At 44.8% G+C, this 17,774-nt stretch overlaps 1 protein-coding gene across 1 annotated transcript; it reads left to right on the forward strand.

The window, feature by feature from the left end:
• The first annotated feature begins 7,757 nt into the window (after positions 1–7,757).
• On the forward strand, positions 7,758–16,589 carry C3H8orf76 (chromosome 3 C8orf76 homolog). The gene is given in 7 exon segments (XM_068395714.1): positions 7,758–7,803; positions 7,806–7,870; positions 7,980–8,081; positions 10,936–11,079; positions 11,870–12,387; positions 15,119–15,251; positions 16,385–16,589. Coding segments are annotated over 7 exon segments (1,176 nt in total). The 3' UTR covers positions 16,553–16,589.
• Positions 16,590–17,774: the final 1,185 nt, after the last annotated feature.

Raw genomic sequence — 17,774 nt, forward strand, 5'->3', positions numbered from 1 at the left:
TAGTGGAATAAATGTCTCCTTACTGAGTACATGTGGTTCTAAGAGGTGATGTGGAAACCAGGAACCATGGCTGTATGAAAATGTCACAAAGGAGAACTTCTCAAATGTCTTTTTTCCTGTTACACAAAGCTAAATTTCACTGATTCCTCAGATGCATTGAATCTGGAGAACTGCCTTGGCTGAACAGCCAGCGTGAGGTCAGCTTCACGTGCGAGTCAGTACAGCTGCTTGTTGCTGAACTGTTCTGCTGTGTCAGCAGGCCAGGGATGTTCATGTCATTTTTCTCATTAAGGCAGATGCTCTTTATTATCGCATTTAAAATATTTGGGGTAGGAGGAGTAGGGGCAAGTGGGAACCACCTCCCCACTTGAAGCCCCTGTCAGTTGGACATCACGCTTTGTGGCTGCTTTAACATGTGCCTTCTCAGAGAAGAAGGATCTGAGGTGAGCTTTTTCTGTTGAGCTCTGACTTGCCGTCGTCACTCACAGAAACTCCTCACTGGAGGCAGTGCCACCGTCTTGCATCAGTGTGACTCATCACACTCGTCTACTTCAACCTTTGCGCTGCAACCGGAGGGTCTTGAGATCTGGACTTCCCTGCAGGACCCGGCATTGTGCCTACAGACCTATCCCTGCCTGAGAAAAAGATGTTTAAGGCGATAGAATCGTTCCTGTGCTGTAGCTTCAGTCAGTCCTGAAAAAGTACATACCTAGCTGAAGTAGTGACCTATGCACAAGCTGGAGATGAGTGCCAGTAGTCAGTACACCTTGGTGGTTGGCCAAACAGTTCTACTCAGTTTGGTGAAAAAAAAAAGGGAAAAAAAAGAAAGAATGCTTATTTAAGAATCTGTCAGCTAATGAGGGATTTATGAAAAGCCCTGGCTTATGCACGCTGTCACCTTTTTTTTAAACAGTTACCTTTTTGTTTACAGTGTTACCAGCGATTCCAAAATGCTGCAATTCGGTGGATATTTTCACAAGAGACCAGCTGGCCTTGTGGGTTGTTTCCCCTCTCCCAGCCCCTTCCATCTTCCATTTGTTTTCATAACAATACTGTCAACTACTATTTTTAAGAATTTAAAACACCAAGCCACTTTGTGCGCTGCCTTATTTTTCTTTTTATGCCAGAAAGTCCCCTCTAGAATGATGGTAAATTGCTCCCTATGGGCTTGGCGTTGCTTTGAAACACTGCTGGTGGTGGTCTTCAGTCTGTCGGATGGTGGTTTCTGACATTTTTAGTTGTTAAATGACTTGTTTCACTTCAAATACTGTAAAATGAAATCTTTGAATATATTTATATGTTTCTACTGCAATCATGTTGAACTATTAGCATTGTGACTAATTCCTCTCCCATGTGTGTTTCTTTACAGGCTCAGTGCTGAGCTGATGTTCATTACCTAAAAATATTTATTTGGTAGAAGAAAGAAAAGACGGAAAAAGGGAATGAAATTGTGTGTCGCACCTAGTTGATTTGTGTCTTTGGGTGAAAATAAAGGTCAGTGTTGGCAGTAATTCTCCTCTTAGTGATTTTCAGTTTTCCTAAATGAAAGCCAAATAGGAAAAAACATAATTGCAGTGAAGCCTGTCTTAAGGGACTAACATGGAAGAGGGCCCACAAAATAGCCTTTAATAATGATGTGTTCTGAACTGAAGGAGATGGTACAAATAATATAGCAACTGTAACTGCTTTCAATCCTGCAGTTTCATTCCAGCAGCTGGCCAGAGCCTCCAGGTGAAGTCCAGCTGCAAGGATTTCTGTGCAGGCATCACACCCGGCACCCACAAAGTGCGGAAACAGAGGCCCACAGAAGCCCTGTGATGGAAGTGGCTCATCATTTTTCTTAGTGACGCCACGAAGTTAAAAACTGCATCACTGATGTATGGTTTATGGCGTTCTTTGCTCTGAATTCATTTTACTTGCAATGATTTGGGGAAGGGAGCAATTGTGGGCAAAGTCCATTCTTGATTTCTCCATTTTGTTTGCATTTGTTCATTGAGCAGTGCTTTCCTTCTGCTTCGCCTTGTGCTTTCTGCGGGCACTGATATTTGTACAAGGCAAATATGAAGCCATAGAAGCTAAATTTAATAGCGGTTTCCACTGGTCCTTTCCAGCAATGCAAAAGCTGCACGGGAAACAAGGCACTGGAGAATCAACAAACAAGTTTGGTTGTTTCCCTTGTGGAGGCAGCCTCCCCTGCCAGCCTCCATGTGGAAAAGGAGAGCAGGACTGGAAAAGCTCACGAGTTGTGAGGGTCACTCAAGGGCAGTCCCGAAGCCCTGGGTATAATTTCTTCAACGTAGCATATTTTTTTCTAGTTCTTTAGATTTGTTTCTCTTTATTCCTGCAAGACAGCAGTATTGTAGGAAGTCAGCTCAGCTTAATGGATGTCATTACGATAGAGGTCTACAGCAGCCAAGGCTGCTCAAATGGTGTCCTAGAGGAGTTGCTACCAGCGTTACGTAGTCCTGCCCAGTCCTGAAAACGTCACAGTAGTAAAGTTTTAACCTAGAGAGGTAACAAATCCGCTGTGGTCTCCACGGCCTGGTTTCATCACCAGTAGCAATTAAGCAACAAGCGTAACTGGGGCCAGGGGAAGTTAATGAGTTTTCAGAGACAAGTTGATAAAACTGACAGAAGGGCATAGAAGGAGGCATACAAACTGCAGCGTGCCTCACAGCGAGTCTGTTGGGTTTTTTCCAGTTAGAGCAGTAGATCGGAGATACTGCCCTTCACGATGACTTCTGCATCAAGCTTGTATCCAGACCATCAAGCTACAGCCTCGGTGCTTGTACTACATGGCTGAGTGAAGCAATTCAGGCACGTGATTCACATCAGTACTGGGAATGGGCAGGCTTGCAGGGGAAGGTCACTGCTTTAGGATTCTCCCCAGCACCTATCACCGCCTTTCTTTCCAGAAAGCTTTTTTCCTCTTCTCTTTTCAACAGCATTCTAGTGAAACCCAAGGACGTGCTCATTCTGTTCATCATTTATCTTACTAGACAGAAAATAGTTGCAAAACCCATTAATAGCTGAACACATCTGTGCGTAGTGCACCCTTTTGACAGTAACGACTTTATTGGGTTTTGTGAGGCCTGAGGGGGAAGGATTATGGCCTAGTTAATATGGCTTGCCAGAGGTTTGAAAGGTTGCACTGTCTTAAGGTAGAGCAGGCAAATGAAACGTCTTTTGGGGGATGTGTCCTCTCCTGTCCTAAGGACCCCTAAAAAGCTTTTGGCATCTGTTAACAACAATTCTTACTCTTTGATTTCTACAATGCATGAATCTTCACCTCCCCACTCATTTTTATTGTGTCTTACTAGAACTGTGAGGTGGCTTGATAATTTACAAAGAAGGTGGATTCCGTCGTTTTACTTTTGTGAGAGATGTGAAAGCAAAAGGGGATTCCCTGCCCACTGGATTCAGCAGCTGGTTGGAGCAGTGCTGCTGCTCTGGCTGTCTCCACATCCCCGTTCACCTCTTCCAGCCTGGTTTCTTGCCTGATGTCGTTCTGCTCAGCTGCTGGCCTCTGTGCTCTCATGTTAATCCTGCCCTGGTTTCAATTTACTCTTCTTCCATAGCGCATGAGGGTGGTGGAGCACTTTCCCCCTTTAGGAGTAAGGAGCCATTTTAGTTCCCTCATTTGCCTTTGCTCCATCCTGGTTTTACCTGCCTCAAGGACAGATCTGGATTTAGCAAATGTACCTTCCTCTTGGTCACAGTTGGCTGAAGTGGTTTCTCAGCTAGCTTGAGATGGATGGAGGTTCATGCTGATTCTATCTGCACTTCTTCAAAGACGTACTGAGTTTGAGACAAGTAGTATTCTTCCAAAATTTGGGTCAGTAGCTTATGGGAGCTTTGGCTCAGGGGGGTTAGTCTTTTGCCGCCCTCAGTGTGACGACTTACTATTCAAGGAGCATTGCTCTTGAGCTCTGCAGTTGCATCTCAAACCATCATAGTAAGACTTGCTAGAGCTCATTTGAGTTCATCAGAGCTTTACTTGCAGTTTTGTTTGCAGTTTGTACTAGTGATAACCTCTGTATGCCCCTAGCCATGAAACATTGTTACTCCCGTGTTAGTCATGGAGAATATCCCCTTATGTGTGACACCATGCAAAAAGGATGAAAGATGGTCTCTGCTGTAAAGAGCTTGCAATCTAAATAAAAGGCAAGAGACAAGGACACAGTGAGAGAATATCAGCAAATAAAGAGCTGCTCCTCTTCTTTTTTCATGAGCATGTTTAGGGAAGAGCCTAAGTTATGACTGTCAAAAAAGAAAACTAATCTTCCCTTAAGGTATGAATATTTCACAATGTGTGGAAGAATCCACTTAAGAATTCAGGAGCCACTCATCCTTTGAGGAATGCTGCCTGTGGGCCTTACTGCCCTCTTCACTGCAGGCAGCTCTCTTGCTTTGAGGAGGGAACTAGTCTCTCTTTTGCTTTCTTCCAAGGGCAACTCCTTTCCAGCACATTTTAACAAAGCTATAAACCATGTGAGAGCTGCATTATTCCTTAGCCAGTGTGTATGAGTAGTACCTACCAAGACAGGGCCCTAGTTGCTGACCAAGGTTTCTTGTTTCTACTGTGTGTGCTCGGTGGTCTCTGAATCACAGAAACATTTGTGGTGTGCATTCTCCTGGCACAAGAGTGGCCAGGCTGTGGCGAGGACCCGTGGAGGCTATCACAATACTAATAGTAACATCAGTAATTAAAGAAACACTGGGGGAGAATTCTTCTGAACTAATTTTGCCTCAGAGTAGACTGGGGAGAAGGGAGAAGAAGGGCTGTTGGGATCTAGACAAGCTCCGTCTGCTGTATTTTCCTGGCCAAAAGGCTCAGGCAATAGGGCAGTGTGACAAATTCCTGCCTATCGCTTGAGTTGTCTTCACTGCCCAGGCTTTCTCTGGGCTCACCCTGACTGCAAGATGAAGCATGGTAGCCTGCCCCCCGTTCACTGAGGTTGAAGCTGGGTCACAGCACCTCACTGCCGGCGTAACGAGGCAAGCTCGTGTGAACAGCTACAATACCTTTGCTGATGTGCAGGAACTTGCTCGGCGACCGCAACTTGCTGGAGCCCATTTGTTTTATTGGTCCGGTGTTCCTATGCTGAGCCGGTGGTTTAGGCTGGCAGTGGAGGAAGACCTCAGCTGCCCTTAGGAAGAGATTCATCTACAGCTTATTTTTATCGCCGAAGCTGCCAATACAGAGCAGCTGCAGCAGTGCAGGCTCTTGTAGGGCTTGTGTATCTCTGAGCCCCCTCAAAGCTGCCTCCTCCAGAGATGTTGTTTTCTCCTGCATGAAGCCAAGGCTTACAGCACCACGGAAAATCATGCCATGCAAACTCAGGCAAACAGCTTTACTTAAGTACACTGGGAATTTGTATTCTGGCAGCTACACTGATGACTCGGGTCTTAGGGGAGAAATTGAGCAAATCTCCGGTGCTGACAAGGCAGAGGAATTTCCTAAAGTTGCATTTTTTTAATTTCTGTAACTAATACATGAGGAGCCTTCTAAATGTCTGAGGGGAGGCTGGGGAAGGGGAGAGCTAGGCAAGGGAGGAAGAAGCAGCAATATTATGCCCGTGACATGACTGAAACCACACAGTCAGCTGCTAGGCCCCCTGTGTGGTGCTCAGAAATCGCTGCTCTCTCCTATCACCAATTTACCAGACAAAAGCATTCTCTGCATTGCAACACAGAGCCTTTGCAGACCACGTTGGTATCCTCAGAGGCAACCACGGCTGAAACCCCCAGCCCTGGAGGACTCTGCAATCCAAGCTGGCAGACAACCGGCTGCTCTGTGATTTGCCCCTGGGAGCGTTTTGCTCTTTGTGTGTTTTACTTTGAGCTGGGGCCACATTTCACTTTGATTACTCATGTTGCTTTTTTGGTTTTTATTCTTTTTTATTTACTCTTAATCATATTGCTGGATTTTCGTGCTTTGCTTATTAGACTGGTGTGTTGCAGCGTGACCGGCAGTCCTGGAGGAGTGGGAAAGGAACACCTATGTCCGGTGTATGTGAGAAGTGCAGATGCTGTAACTGTTCAGACACTAATGCTAACATCCACAGCCTGACTCCTGTGCGCTCTGCTTCTGTGCTGCAGGAGCTCATCACACGAGTCTGCAGGCAGGAGGAAGTCAGCTGGTTTTGTTGTGCACATACAAGCAGCTCTGACTCTGCTTGCCCACCTTGACACTTGTAACAAGAAGACTGAAGCACGTTGAGCAGACTCCTGATTCTCTCCAGACTTACTTGCTAAGGAGTTTCCTATGTTCAGGAGGGCTTGTTTGCGAAACAGCAAGTTTCAAAGCAAAAGAAACCTCAATCCTCTTTTATTTTCTGATCAAATGTACCTGCCAAAGCTGAGTTTCTGCCCAGCTAATGCTACATCCAGTCATAGCTAGGCTGGTATGGAAGGATATTTTGAGCATGTATCCACTTAGAAAGAACAGAAAAAAACACCAAACCCAGAATCTGTATTTTACATGTCTACTAGAAGGAAACCTTAAAAATTAGCCATATGAGCAGTGCTTTGGCCTCAAAAGCTGTTGTGGTATAGACAGATTCATTAGTCCATTTTTCAGGTTAAGGAACTACAAGGTTGATTTTTCAGCTTTCTCCAAACTGCATGGTGATTAGATGGGAGAAAATGGACCTTCCTGGATGAATGCACTGGCAAGGCAGAGAGAGGAAACAGTACTGCAGTACAGATACAACTCATTCTGTGTACAGTAATACCATGAGGCAGAGTGTACAGCTGGGGTAGCTACAACTTCACCAAGGTGCTGTTCATGATCAGCGGTGTGCCTGAGAGTCTTTACGTCTTGAGAAAGCACGAGGATCAGTCTTTACTTTGTCGTGTCCCCTTTTCCCGTAGCACAGCGTAGGGGGCTTTGGGAAACCCTGTCTTGGAAAGACCAAGATTTCACAAGTTTCCTCTTCTGCTTTGAGGCAGAACTGAAATCACATGGAAAAGTTACCAAAATACACTGCCACCCACCCCCACGCAGGCACCAGGCCAAGGTACTAACAGAACAACTCTACAACTATGCAATAATTTATCGAAGTATGGGACACTTTGTTTCAAGTATTTGTTACAGGATCTTACAACATTTCCATTACGGTGACTTGTGACCAAACTCCTCGCCAGGGCCGGGGAGGTGCGACGGCACTGCTGCCCTCGGGGCAGCGCAAGCTGCACCCGGTGACCGCCCACCTCCTAAAACCAACGGGCGAGGCGCAGAAACGAGGAGGCACAAGCTGCCCTAAGGACGGCGCTTCCTCTGCTCTGCCTTCCCTAAGCGGGCTCGCCCTTGGCAAGCCCGGCGGCGCCCGAGCTGCCACCGCCGCCGTTCCCAGTCAGCGCCCCGGCCTAACGGGGGCCGGTTTGGCGCCAGGACTGCGCTACCGCAGCCGGCTCTCATCTCCCAGCCCGTGTACCGTGGGGGGGACCGAGGCCTTCTGCGGGCGCCCGCCTCAGGCACCCAGCGGGCAGGGCGGCAGGGAGCCGGGCCCGGGGCGCGGCGGCCGGGACTACAGCTCCCGGCGGGCCGCGGGCGGCAGCCCCCCCTCACACCGCCGTGCCCAAGATGGCCGCTGACCGCCGCGTCCCCTCTAGCCCGCACCGCCCCTAACTCGACGCCCCCGGAGGTTCGCTTCCGCGCCGCGCCGCCGCCCTCGGTGGCCCTCCAGGGGCGACGACCCGGCAGGGGGCGCGCTGGCAGCCCGCGGCGGGGCCGCTGCGGGTGGAGCGGGGGGATGGAGGCGCTGCTGGGCTGGGAGTTCGAGGACTCGCTCTTCGCCCCGACCGGGAGCGGGGCCAGGGCGGCGGGGCCGGGCCGACATGCGGAGCGAAGCACTGCGAGCCCCGCGTGAGGAGCCGGGGGGCGGCGGGCGGGCCCGACGGAGCGGACGAGGGGGCGGCCTGGGTACGGCGAGGGCGACTTCAGCGCCCGTGACGGGTCTGTGCTGTGCCCGCAGTGGTTTCGCGGCGATGCGGACGGCGGGGACGGCTGCGGGGACGGCGGGCTGACGACCACAAGTTCCGGGCGGACTTGGGCCTACCGGCAGCGGGAGTTTGAGGTATTTGCAGCGCTCCCGCCCGTCCTGGGGCCTGGGCCCGGGTCGGTGGAAGTTGTGGGGATACAAGGGCATGTAGTGACAGGACGAGGGGGAACGGTTTTAAACTGAAAGAGGGTGGATTTAGATTAGATAGTAGGAAGAAATTCTTTCCTGTGAGGGTGGTGAGACACTGGAACAGGTTGCCCAGAGAAGCTGTGGATGCCCCCTCCCTGGCAGTGTTTAAGGCCAGGCTGGATGGGGCTTTGAGCAACCTGGTCCAGTAGAAAGTGTCCCTGCCTGTGGCAGGGGGGTTAGAACTAGATGATCCTTAAGGTCGCTTCCAACCCAAACCATTCTATGATTCTATGATGTAAACTGGGGTGCTCCTGTGGTCCCTGGTGTGCTGGTTAATGTGTATGTGTATTCGTATAAAAGCCTCCCGGCTGTGCCATGGCCTGGAGGTGCTGGAGTCTGTGGCACGGTTATGTCCAGCTTGACGGCTCCTCCTTTGTGCTGAGAGCATGGCAGCCCCACAGGCAGTCGCGGTGACCCGGTGAAGAGCCGTGCTGCTGGCCGAGCTGCTGGCCGAGCTGGGTAACTGTGTTCTAGCAAGCTCCCGCAGCTGGATGTCATATATCCAGCGTGAAGTCAATGTAAACTGGCCAGAAATGTTGCTCTGCACCTGGAGCCAATCTGGATCAGGCTTGCACATCCAAGCGGTTCAGTAGTGAGTAGAATCGATATTTGTGGCCGTGGAAGTCGTGGTCAGCCAGAGTTAAGCGTGTGGATTTTTCTGCTCCTGGGGATAATACAATGTTCCCACAAAGGCTGTCAAATCGATGGCAACAACCTGGCTGCTGCTCACCTTTCTCAGAGCTCCCCCCGGTGTCAGGTGAAAGCTGACTGTAGTTGTCAGGATCCTGACAGTTGGCTTATGAGCCTCATCATTAATTGTCCCACCTCTCTGCTGCCTCCCCTCGCTCTGAATGGCTGATTGTGCCTTTGGGGTGCATTTAGGTTCCATGTTTCTGTTCCTGCCTGCTGTAGTCCTAGACTCTGTCCTCACTGCCTGCTTCCTAAGCCACATTCCTAATCAGCGATGCTTTCTCGCCTCTATAGTTCTAGTTGCAGCATGCGGTGTTTTGTTACCTTGTTTCCTGGTTGAAATTAGCTACTTCTGACCTTGTTTCAACTGTAGTAGCTTCTAGTTCTGGGCTATGGTTTGCATTGCAGGCTCCTTGGTTTCAAAGCCCTCAGGCTGACTTCTGACCCCACTCCTTTCACCTTGCTCATTGGATTTGTGGATCTTTTCGTACCTCAGTTGGAACTGACTTCTGCTTTTTAATGTTATTCCAGCACTACAGTTGTCTTATGTATACCCAACAGATGTTTTCCAGTCTCAGCTGAGACACCCTGAAGGGGTTCATAAAAGTCTGCTGAGAAGAGGGGTGCCTCAGGCTGTGGTCAGACATGGCTGCTGACCCTCAGGAAGAGCAGATTGCGCCTTGCTGTGTGCTGTGGTGCCCTCTCAGGACAGAATGACACTCCCTCAGATCTAGTGGGACAGACCATTGCTTCCTGACGCTTTTCTGTCACAGTGATCCATGTTAAAAATGTCTAGTCTTCAGTCTTATTGCTAACCTGGATCACTGTGACAGAACCAGACTGCACATAAAATTACAGATTTGAGAGCACTGACCTTAGAAAGGGGGCTGGAAATAAGTAAATGGGGGTAGTAATCTCTTCACTCGTGAATACTTCTTTACGTCAGCCTAGGCCACTTGATAAGAAATGCCAAGGACAGCAGTGATTCTAAGCTGTGCCCATTTTTAGGATATAGGTGACTGCAGAATCTGCTTGGGAGTCGTAATGCCTGATCCTTGACAGGTTATATCCCTTTGTCACATAACAAGGCAAACAGGAGTGTCCCGCAGCCCTCCTCTGATCCATTTTCACCAATGGCTGCTGCACTCACTGGGCAGAAGGGAGCTCCCTCTTTTGCGAACTTAGCAGCAGGGAAGAAAAATATTTCAGCCATTTTGCTAGGAAGTGTTTAGGGTGTGTCGCCTGGAAGCTCTTTCTGTTAAAACCTTTCAAGTTTGCAAGGAATAATTAAATATTCATTTTGAGAGATGGGAGAATGAGCACTGCTCTTTAGTCTTCTGGTCTGAGCACTCATACAGAGGGGGAGGAACCAAAATTACAGTCTTAGCTTCACTGAATACTTAAATTAATGTATTTAAATGTTAATTGGAGTCCTGGTGAGTGCCCTGAGCATTAAGTTACAAAGTATTGCTCATTCTTGTCTTTTTCCTTAGCCCAATTAATATTTAATTATTTCATGCAAATTAGAACCACCCTACAGGAATGATGGAGATTCACCTTCCTTGCGGTGTTCTCCAACTTGCTGATTATTCATGTGAGGTGAGGTAGTTGCAGGTTCAAACCTTCCCGTGGAGAATGTCATGGATTTGAAACAAGGTCCCCCAAATGCAGGATGAGTGCTCTGATCACTGAGTTGGTAGCTGGGGGAAAGATGTCTTGTGTCGCATATTGCCCAGGTTGGTGGATGACCACTTCTGGATCAGGCCTCATGGGGGAGAGGTGGACAGACGTGTGGTGAATCCTGCCAGGTCTTAAACATGAGTTAGGGTTGAGGTTGCTCATCACCGTCTAGACTTGGCTGTGTAGTGCTGAGACTCTCATGTGTTGCTGGCATAAGGTGATGTCTGAGTCCGGGCAAATGAAAACGTGGACTTCAGCTCCAGAATTCCCTTTATGATTGTACTCATAAACAGAACATACTGCCAGGCTTACCTTTAAATGAAAATCTCTCACTGTTTTGTTTGGCTTGTCTTTTTGTCAACACTACTAGAAAGCCCTGTGTGAATACTCCAACTGCTTGCTACTCTTACCTCCCAGTAACATTGCAATGAGGCGAGATGTCCAAGAGGGCCAGGCTCGGTGTTTATCTCGCCTAGGAAGGCACAAGGAGGCTCTGGATGTTGCAGAAAAAATGGTAAATGACTCAATCTTTCTTTTGCGCTTTCAACATGAAAATATTTCCAGTAGTTCTTTTATATGGACCATTTTCTGGAAAAATAATCTTCATGTGTATAATCCTTCAGGATGTTCAGTGCTCAGAGTATTTGGTAAACAGAGGGTAACTGTCACTGCAGATATAATCACTCTTTAGAAATCAGAACACCCTGTACCACAATGAGCTCCCTGTGCAAGGAGGTTGGTAGTCCTGGAAGGGACTAAGTATTATGCTCTGCCAGGCAGAATTAATGTAATGTAATAGGAATTATAAGAAAGGGGATAAATGAGTGCTTAAATCTTTCCACTATAAAAGTGATGGTTCAAAACTCCATTTTATTTCCATATACTCACTGCCAAACTGCCAGCAAGAAGAGTATCTAACCACAAATTGAGTTTTTCCTGTGAAGGAAAAAGTCCAAAGGCTCTGAAGTCTGCTAGAATTTTACTGCTGCTGTTTATTTTATATAAAAGGTGTTTATACTACAAAGAAGGGCAGCTGTATAAAACTCTGAAGACAAATAAACAAATGACAGCATTGGGGGCCTTCTTGCCTTTCAGACTGGGACAAAACAGCTAGAGGGAATGCTGTCAGCTTGATTGTGCATGGTCTGTATCACATGGTATAATTTAAAATTAAGAGCACATTTTTGTACATTTAAAAATTACCTGTAGTGATATTTGTGTGTCATTATTCAGGGAGATGTTTTCTTAGGCTCTGAAGGAGGAGTCTGTTCTACTGGTTTTAATCCATTATCTTTTATTTCTAGAGAACCGGCGCTACTAATACAGATCACTTAACGACGGTTCTCAACCTGCAGTTTGCCATTTACCAGGATCTGGAAAATGTAGAAAAAAAGATCACGTGTCTGCAGCAACTGATCTGCTTACATCCTTTCAACCCTTGGTACTGGAAGTTCCTTGCTGAAGCTTATATGAGCCTTTTACAGAGTTTGTCTCCATTAGTCATTCCAGAAACATATCTAAATCAATCTGAAAAGGCTAGTGTAAGTGATAGCAGTTTCAAACCATCAACTGGAAGAAAGATTAATTTGCAGCCTCACAGATCAGACGGCCAGAAAGAAGGCCCTTGGTCCAGCCTTGCTACAGAAACAAAGAGGGAGAATGCAGTGACTTGTAGGAGCAGCCAAGCTGTAAAAGAATTCCTCTGCATTTTGGAAGAACCAGAAGGGACAGATGAAGGGAAATGTGCAGCCTCTGAGTCCTGGGAGCAGAACATGTCGAAGAAAGTTGGGATAAAGGCATGTGCCTCATTTATTAGAGCAAGGTAACTAAACGTATTCTTAGAATAATGTTAACTTCTCCCAATCGAGAGCAATTTAAAGCATATTTTTCCCAGCCTTAATATTTTCAGTTTACATTTTCAATTTAAATGTTTGTTTCGGCATTGGCAACGCTAACTTGGAAGCACCCTGCTATTTCTTCAGATCTAACAAGCAAAATCCACTAGCATGGTAGCTAGTGGAAAGAGTAAACCAGTGTCATGCACTGTTGAGAAGTAAAGCATTTTTTAATGACCTTATTATATGAATCTTTTCAAGTAATTATATACAACCGCCTGTTAGAGCATGGCTGTTTCCTGGTTTGGTATTAAAGATGCAGAGACAGAAGTGCCCAAAGGGAAGGCCAGGCAGTCTTCCTTCTTCGAGTGCCACCTGTCTTATTTGCTTGGAGCGTCATGCTTGAGTGAAAATGTATTTTATAATAATACCCCAATCTGCATAATGGATGAGGTTGAAAAATGAACTCTGTGACAACTGATTGACAGGGCTGCATTAAAATGCTCTTTCCTTTTCTTCCCTCTTTTCCTAAAGCTCTTGCACACAACAAAAATCCCCAAAACGTAATCTTTCAGAGAGATAATTAGGAACTGTTTTTGTTAAAATAGTCTTGGATTTTTTTTTTTTCCCCCCTCTTGCCTCTCAGTAATATATTAGTCACTGAACGTGTTTAAAGCCATTTTATGAACTTCCAAAAATGTTTACAGAGAGCACTTTTAACGGCCCTGTTAGGGCAAGATTTAAGAAATGTAAAAAAAGATATAGTAGCTTTTAATTGTACTCAGACTAAGAGACAGTGACTTTAATTGCAACTTGAGACAAGTTAATAGATTTAGTACTGATATTGAATATTAAAGCTACATTCATATTAAAATAATTTGTGTTGCTTGTTTCGGTGTGTATGGTTCAGCATTGAGACAGTTATAAATTGTGAGATTTCCTTGCTTGGCTGCACAGTTTCACAAAGTGTTATTGTGGTTTGTATTTGCAGATACACTTGTCCAGGGTAAGCTTCTCCCCTGCCCAGGGCTTATGCATTAAATAGGTTGTCTAATATTTTCAGGTCTGTTGGGTTTTAAGTGAGATGTGTATGATGCATAAACATATGTGCAGGGTAAATTGCACCTGGAAAAGCGGTGTTAGTATTGCTTTTTGTAGGAAATAAGGTTCTGTGTTAAAGTATCATGAATAATGGACTCTTCTAGTTTTGTCAATAAAAAAAATTGGATAAATAGTTTTGTTTAATTTTCATTCTTTCTTACATTATGTTAATGCAAATTTTGAAACAAAAACATTTTATAAATTAAAAATACTTTCCATTTTTACTTTTAATTTCCCAGTAAAAACTTTACTGAATTTACAAATGTTTTTGGCTCAGACTTGTAAATTATGTTTATAATGCTTAAATGAAAACTTTCATCTAAGATCTTGAGTCTTCTCTTCATAAAAATATACACCTTTATTATAATACCTGCTTCATTTAACTTTGGTAAATGTGATAAAAAAATTCGTTGTTGTTCTTTATGCATAAAAGCTTGAATTAAACGTAGTTTCAGTAGCGATACTACTAAGACCCAGTGGTCCCTGGTTGAATATGCTTAGATATTTCCTCTGCTGACATGTTTTACAGTCCTTGTGTGAGGAGGACTCTGGAAACTGCCACTGCTCTCTCTGGTCAAGCAGTTGGAGATGGGGTCTCTCTGTGACATGAAGCCACATTGTGAGCACAATATCTAACTACCAAATCATGGCAGTGACTCCTGGGGCGCTGCCTTGAACATAAAACTGCAATGAGAGATTTTAGAAAATGTTCCAGGGTGGGCCTATGTGGGGAGGATGTTTGATATTTGCCTAAACCCCCCAAATTTCTAGCTTTTCAGGTTACAAAGATAATCACTGCCATAGGTAGCAATGCGCTCCTGTCTTGTTAGGCCTTAGTAAGGATGTGGGATACCTGATGTACTGCAGTCAATGCTAGCAGGTCCAAGCTTCACTTTTGAATTGTGTGACGAATACATGGGGAGAAAAATGTTTGCGCAAAGCAACCAGAGATACTTGGCATGTTGTTTTTCAAAAGTACTTCTCAGTACTTCTGTCATAGCACAATTATACCGTACCCATAGTAGATTGATATGAATGTATATTTGTTTCTTTGCAGTTTTTGCGGTTGGCAAAAGTCAGGAAGAAGAGCTGTTTTTGGAGTATTATATTTTGTTTGGTTTTAGGTTTATCATAGAATCATAGAATGGTTTGGGTTGGAAGGGACCTTAAAGATCATCTAATTCCAACACCCCTGCCACAGGCAGGGACACCTTCCACTAGACCAGGTTGTTCAAAGCCTCATCCAGCCTGGCCTTAAACACTGCCAGGGAGGGGGCATCCACAGCTTCTCTGGGCAACCTGTTCCAGTGTCTCACCACCCTCACAGGAAAGAATTTCTTCCTAACATCTAATCTAAACCTACCCTCTTTCAGTTTAAAACCGTTCCCCCTCATCCTGTCACTACTTGCCCTTGTAAAAAGTCCCTCTCCCGCTTTCCTGTAGGCCTCCTTCAGGTACTGGAAGGCTGCTGTAAGGTCTCCCTGGAGCCTTCTCTTCTCCAGGCTGAAGAGCCCCAACTCTCTCAGCCTGTCTTTATAGGAGAGGTGCTCCAGCCAAGTTTGCTGACTTACTCTTTTGCCAGCTGTGCCTTTTTTTTAACTGCCTTTTTCATTTCAGGCTTTTACTTCAGCTTATCCAGTTGCAGCAGTCATCCTTTGCACTAGAAAATAACATAAAAGGTCAAAAAGAAATAGATGACAAAGTGACGCAACTTGGTTTCAATGAAAACTCCTTGCTGTTGATGGCCAAGGTAAGGCGACATTTCATTGTGTGCAAGTTCTCAGCTATACGTAGGCTGGTTGAGGTACCTGAGCCACTTCAGGCTCAAAGTCCTGTAAGCGTGAAACTCCCCTGATCTAATTAACTGTGCCAGGAAGCAAAGTAAATTAGCTGGGGTGGGTTGCCCTGGTAGTGTGTTATCGGGATACCTATATAGCACTGGCTTGTGTCATGCAGGTGTACCTCTGTTCAGCTGAGATTCTCCTTTCAGGAGTGTTCAGGGTTGTTAAGTTTCTCACTGGACTTGTATTTGCAGATACATCACCGCTGTGTGTTTCCTGGGTTACAGATTTTATCTCAGGAATTCCAGATGCCACAAAGTGAATCACAAGTATGAAATGGAAGTGGAGATTACTTTGATGGCCACAGTAGTGTTAAACACTTCCAGAAAAAATATTAAACATTTTCAGAAAAAGCCAGAGACTTCCTTTTACACGATTTCTTCATTCTGTTTGATGTAATGGGTTCTAGTTTTAAAGAAATACAAAGGAGGAGAGTAACATTGCATGACTTTATTCATAGAGATTAAACATTTTTAGTGCTATTTATAGATATTCTGACTTTTATCTTAAGGAACAAAAGGAAGCCAGTGAGATTCTAACTTTGCTGTCAGTATCACAGCTTTGAGTTAGTAAAAGCCAGGTTGGCAGGCAGTCTTGTGGGATTTCATCCATACGAGGGCAGTAGCACGCAGACTATCTCAGGTTTTGAAAAGGCCGGGAAAAGAAACTTCCCTCCTGCTTCTCTTGGTCTGACATCCCCCAGGAAGAAATTAGAGTGTTGGTGCTGTTGCAAGGTGAGCACTGAATGCAGAGTTGGTGTTGAGATTTCTGCTGCTACTCTGAGAGTAAAAATTCTCCCGTACAAGCGTGGCCAGAAGCTGGGCAGGGTTGTACAGCTGTGAAGCTTGGGCTCTCAGTTCTCAGTGTTTATTGCAGAATGCAGCAGGCAGGCAACTTGATCGTGACTTGGAAACTTCTCCTGGATGACAATGTGGTTCATGTGTCAAGGGCTTTTCTTGTAAAGATCTGTTATTAATGTCATATTTGCTGTTTTCTCTGCAAGTTATTTTCTTGTTTCCCATCTTTTTTACTCTGCTTGCAGGTTATGGGGCAGGATCTTATACCAGAAAAATTAAAAGAGGAATTTCAAGGTGAGGTAAAATGCATAGGCCCTTCAGCACTGTCATCATTGGTAACTGCATCAGCCACAGAATTTGAAATCAAATGGTTCGGTAATCTTCAAGATGATTTATGTCACTTTGACAGATAATTCTGTTCAGATATATATATCTCTTACCTTCTGTAACTTAAAGGTTTTATTGTATTTATTCTCATTTCTCCAAATGATTGTGGAATGATGTATGCAATAAAGTTCATATTAAATTTTTTAAGAATTCTTATCTTTTAAGAATACATATAAATCTCTGCATTTAGACTTTTAACACCTCGTCATTTTCTTTGTTTGCTGATTTGTTTATATTTAAAATAATAAGGAATCCAGTATAAAACTGAGCTTTCAGTTCAGCTTTCAGAGGTAGCTTTCCATCATAAACCTCACTGTGTTATGCATGAAGCACCTGTGTTTTTTTGGGACCTGCCGTGCAGGTGGGATGGAAAGCTTCCTTTATGATATCCAGTTTGAAAGTTTCTTGGTATCAAATTCTATGCTGTTGCATTTAGAAGCATGGAATTAGCCATTTTCTTAATTTTTTAAAAAATATTTCTTGGTTATTTGACATTATAATGATTTCCTGTTCAGAGCTGGATAGCTAGAAAACTGAAATATATTTATGCTGAGAAATTGTCAAAAATAATAATTCTATATGTTTTAGAAAAAAAATCTAAATGGTAAAAATTTAACTTAGAACAGGAAGGAGATTTTCTTTCTTGAAAGCGAAGTGTTTTTTGCAGGCGTAGAACTAGCTATAGTCTCGTCTTCAGTGTGCTTAGATGAGGGAGGAGAAAAACTGTCAAGGTTGTTTATATGTACTGAAGAGTGTTTAATCAGATCATATCCTTTATGAAGCCCTGCAAGGGAGAAGATCTTTGCTGTGAAAACTGGCAGTGTTGTTTCTGCATCATACGACTCCTTATGTTATGCGTTCAGTTGATGATGACACCACTTCGCTTTACTTTCTGAAGCATCAATGCTACGTGCTTTGGGCTTCCATAGAAAAAGGCAGAGATTATGCTGGAGTTTCTTTTGCTTGAAATAATTTACATTTGAGGCAAACAAGGTGTGCTCTTCGCCCATCTTCTCTTAAACTGTGAGGCTTAAATTCTTTGTAGCTTTTTGTAAAAGTGTTCTTTAATTGGTATACTTTAAAACCAGGAATCTCTTAGACATCATTTATTGTGACTTTTCTTCATGTTTTCCTGTGTTTTCTTTCTGAAGTACTAAAGAGTGCTGACACTAAGTAACTCACAATTTAATGGTAATTCAGCATATGTGAACACACTTTGTATCTGCTATTTTAGGTGAATTTTAAAGC

Source organism: Nyctibius grandis, chromosome 3, assembly GCF_013368605.1.
Source record: "Nyctibius grandis isolate bNycGra1 chromosome 3, bNycGra1.pri, whole genome shotgun sequence".
NCBI lineage: Eukaryota > Metazoa > Chordata > Aves > Nyctibiiformes > Nyctibiidae > Nyctibius > Nyctibius grandis.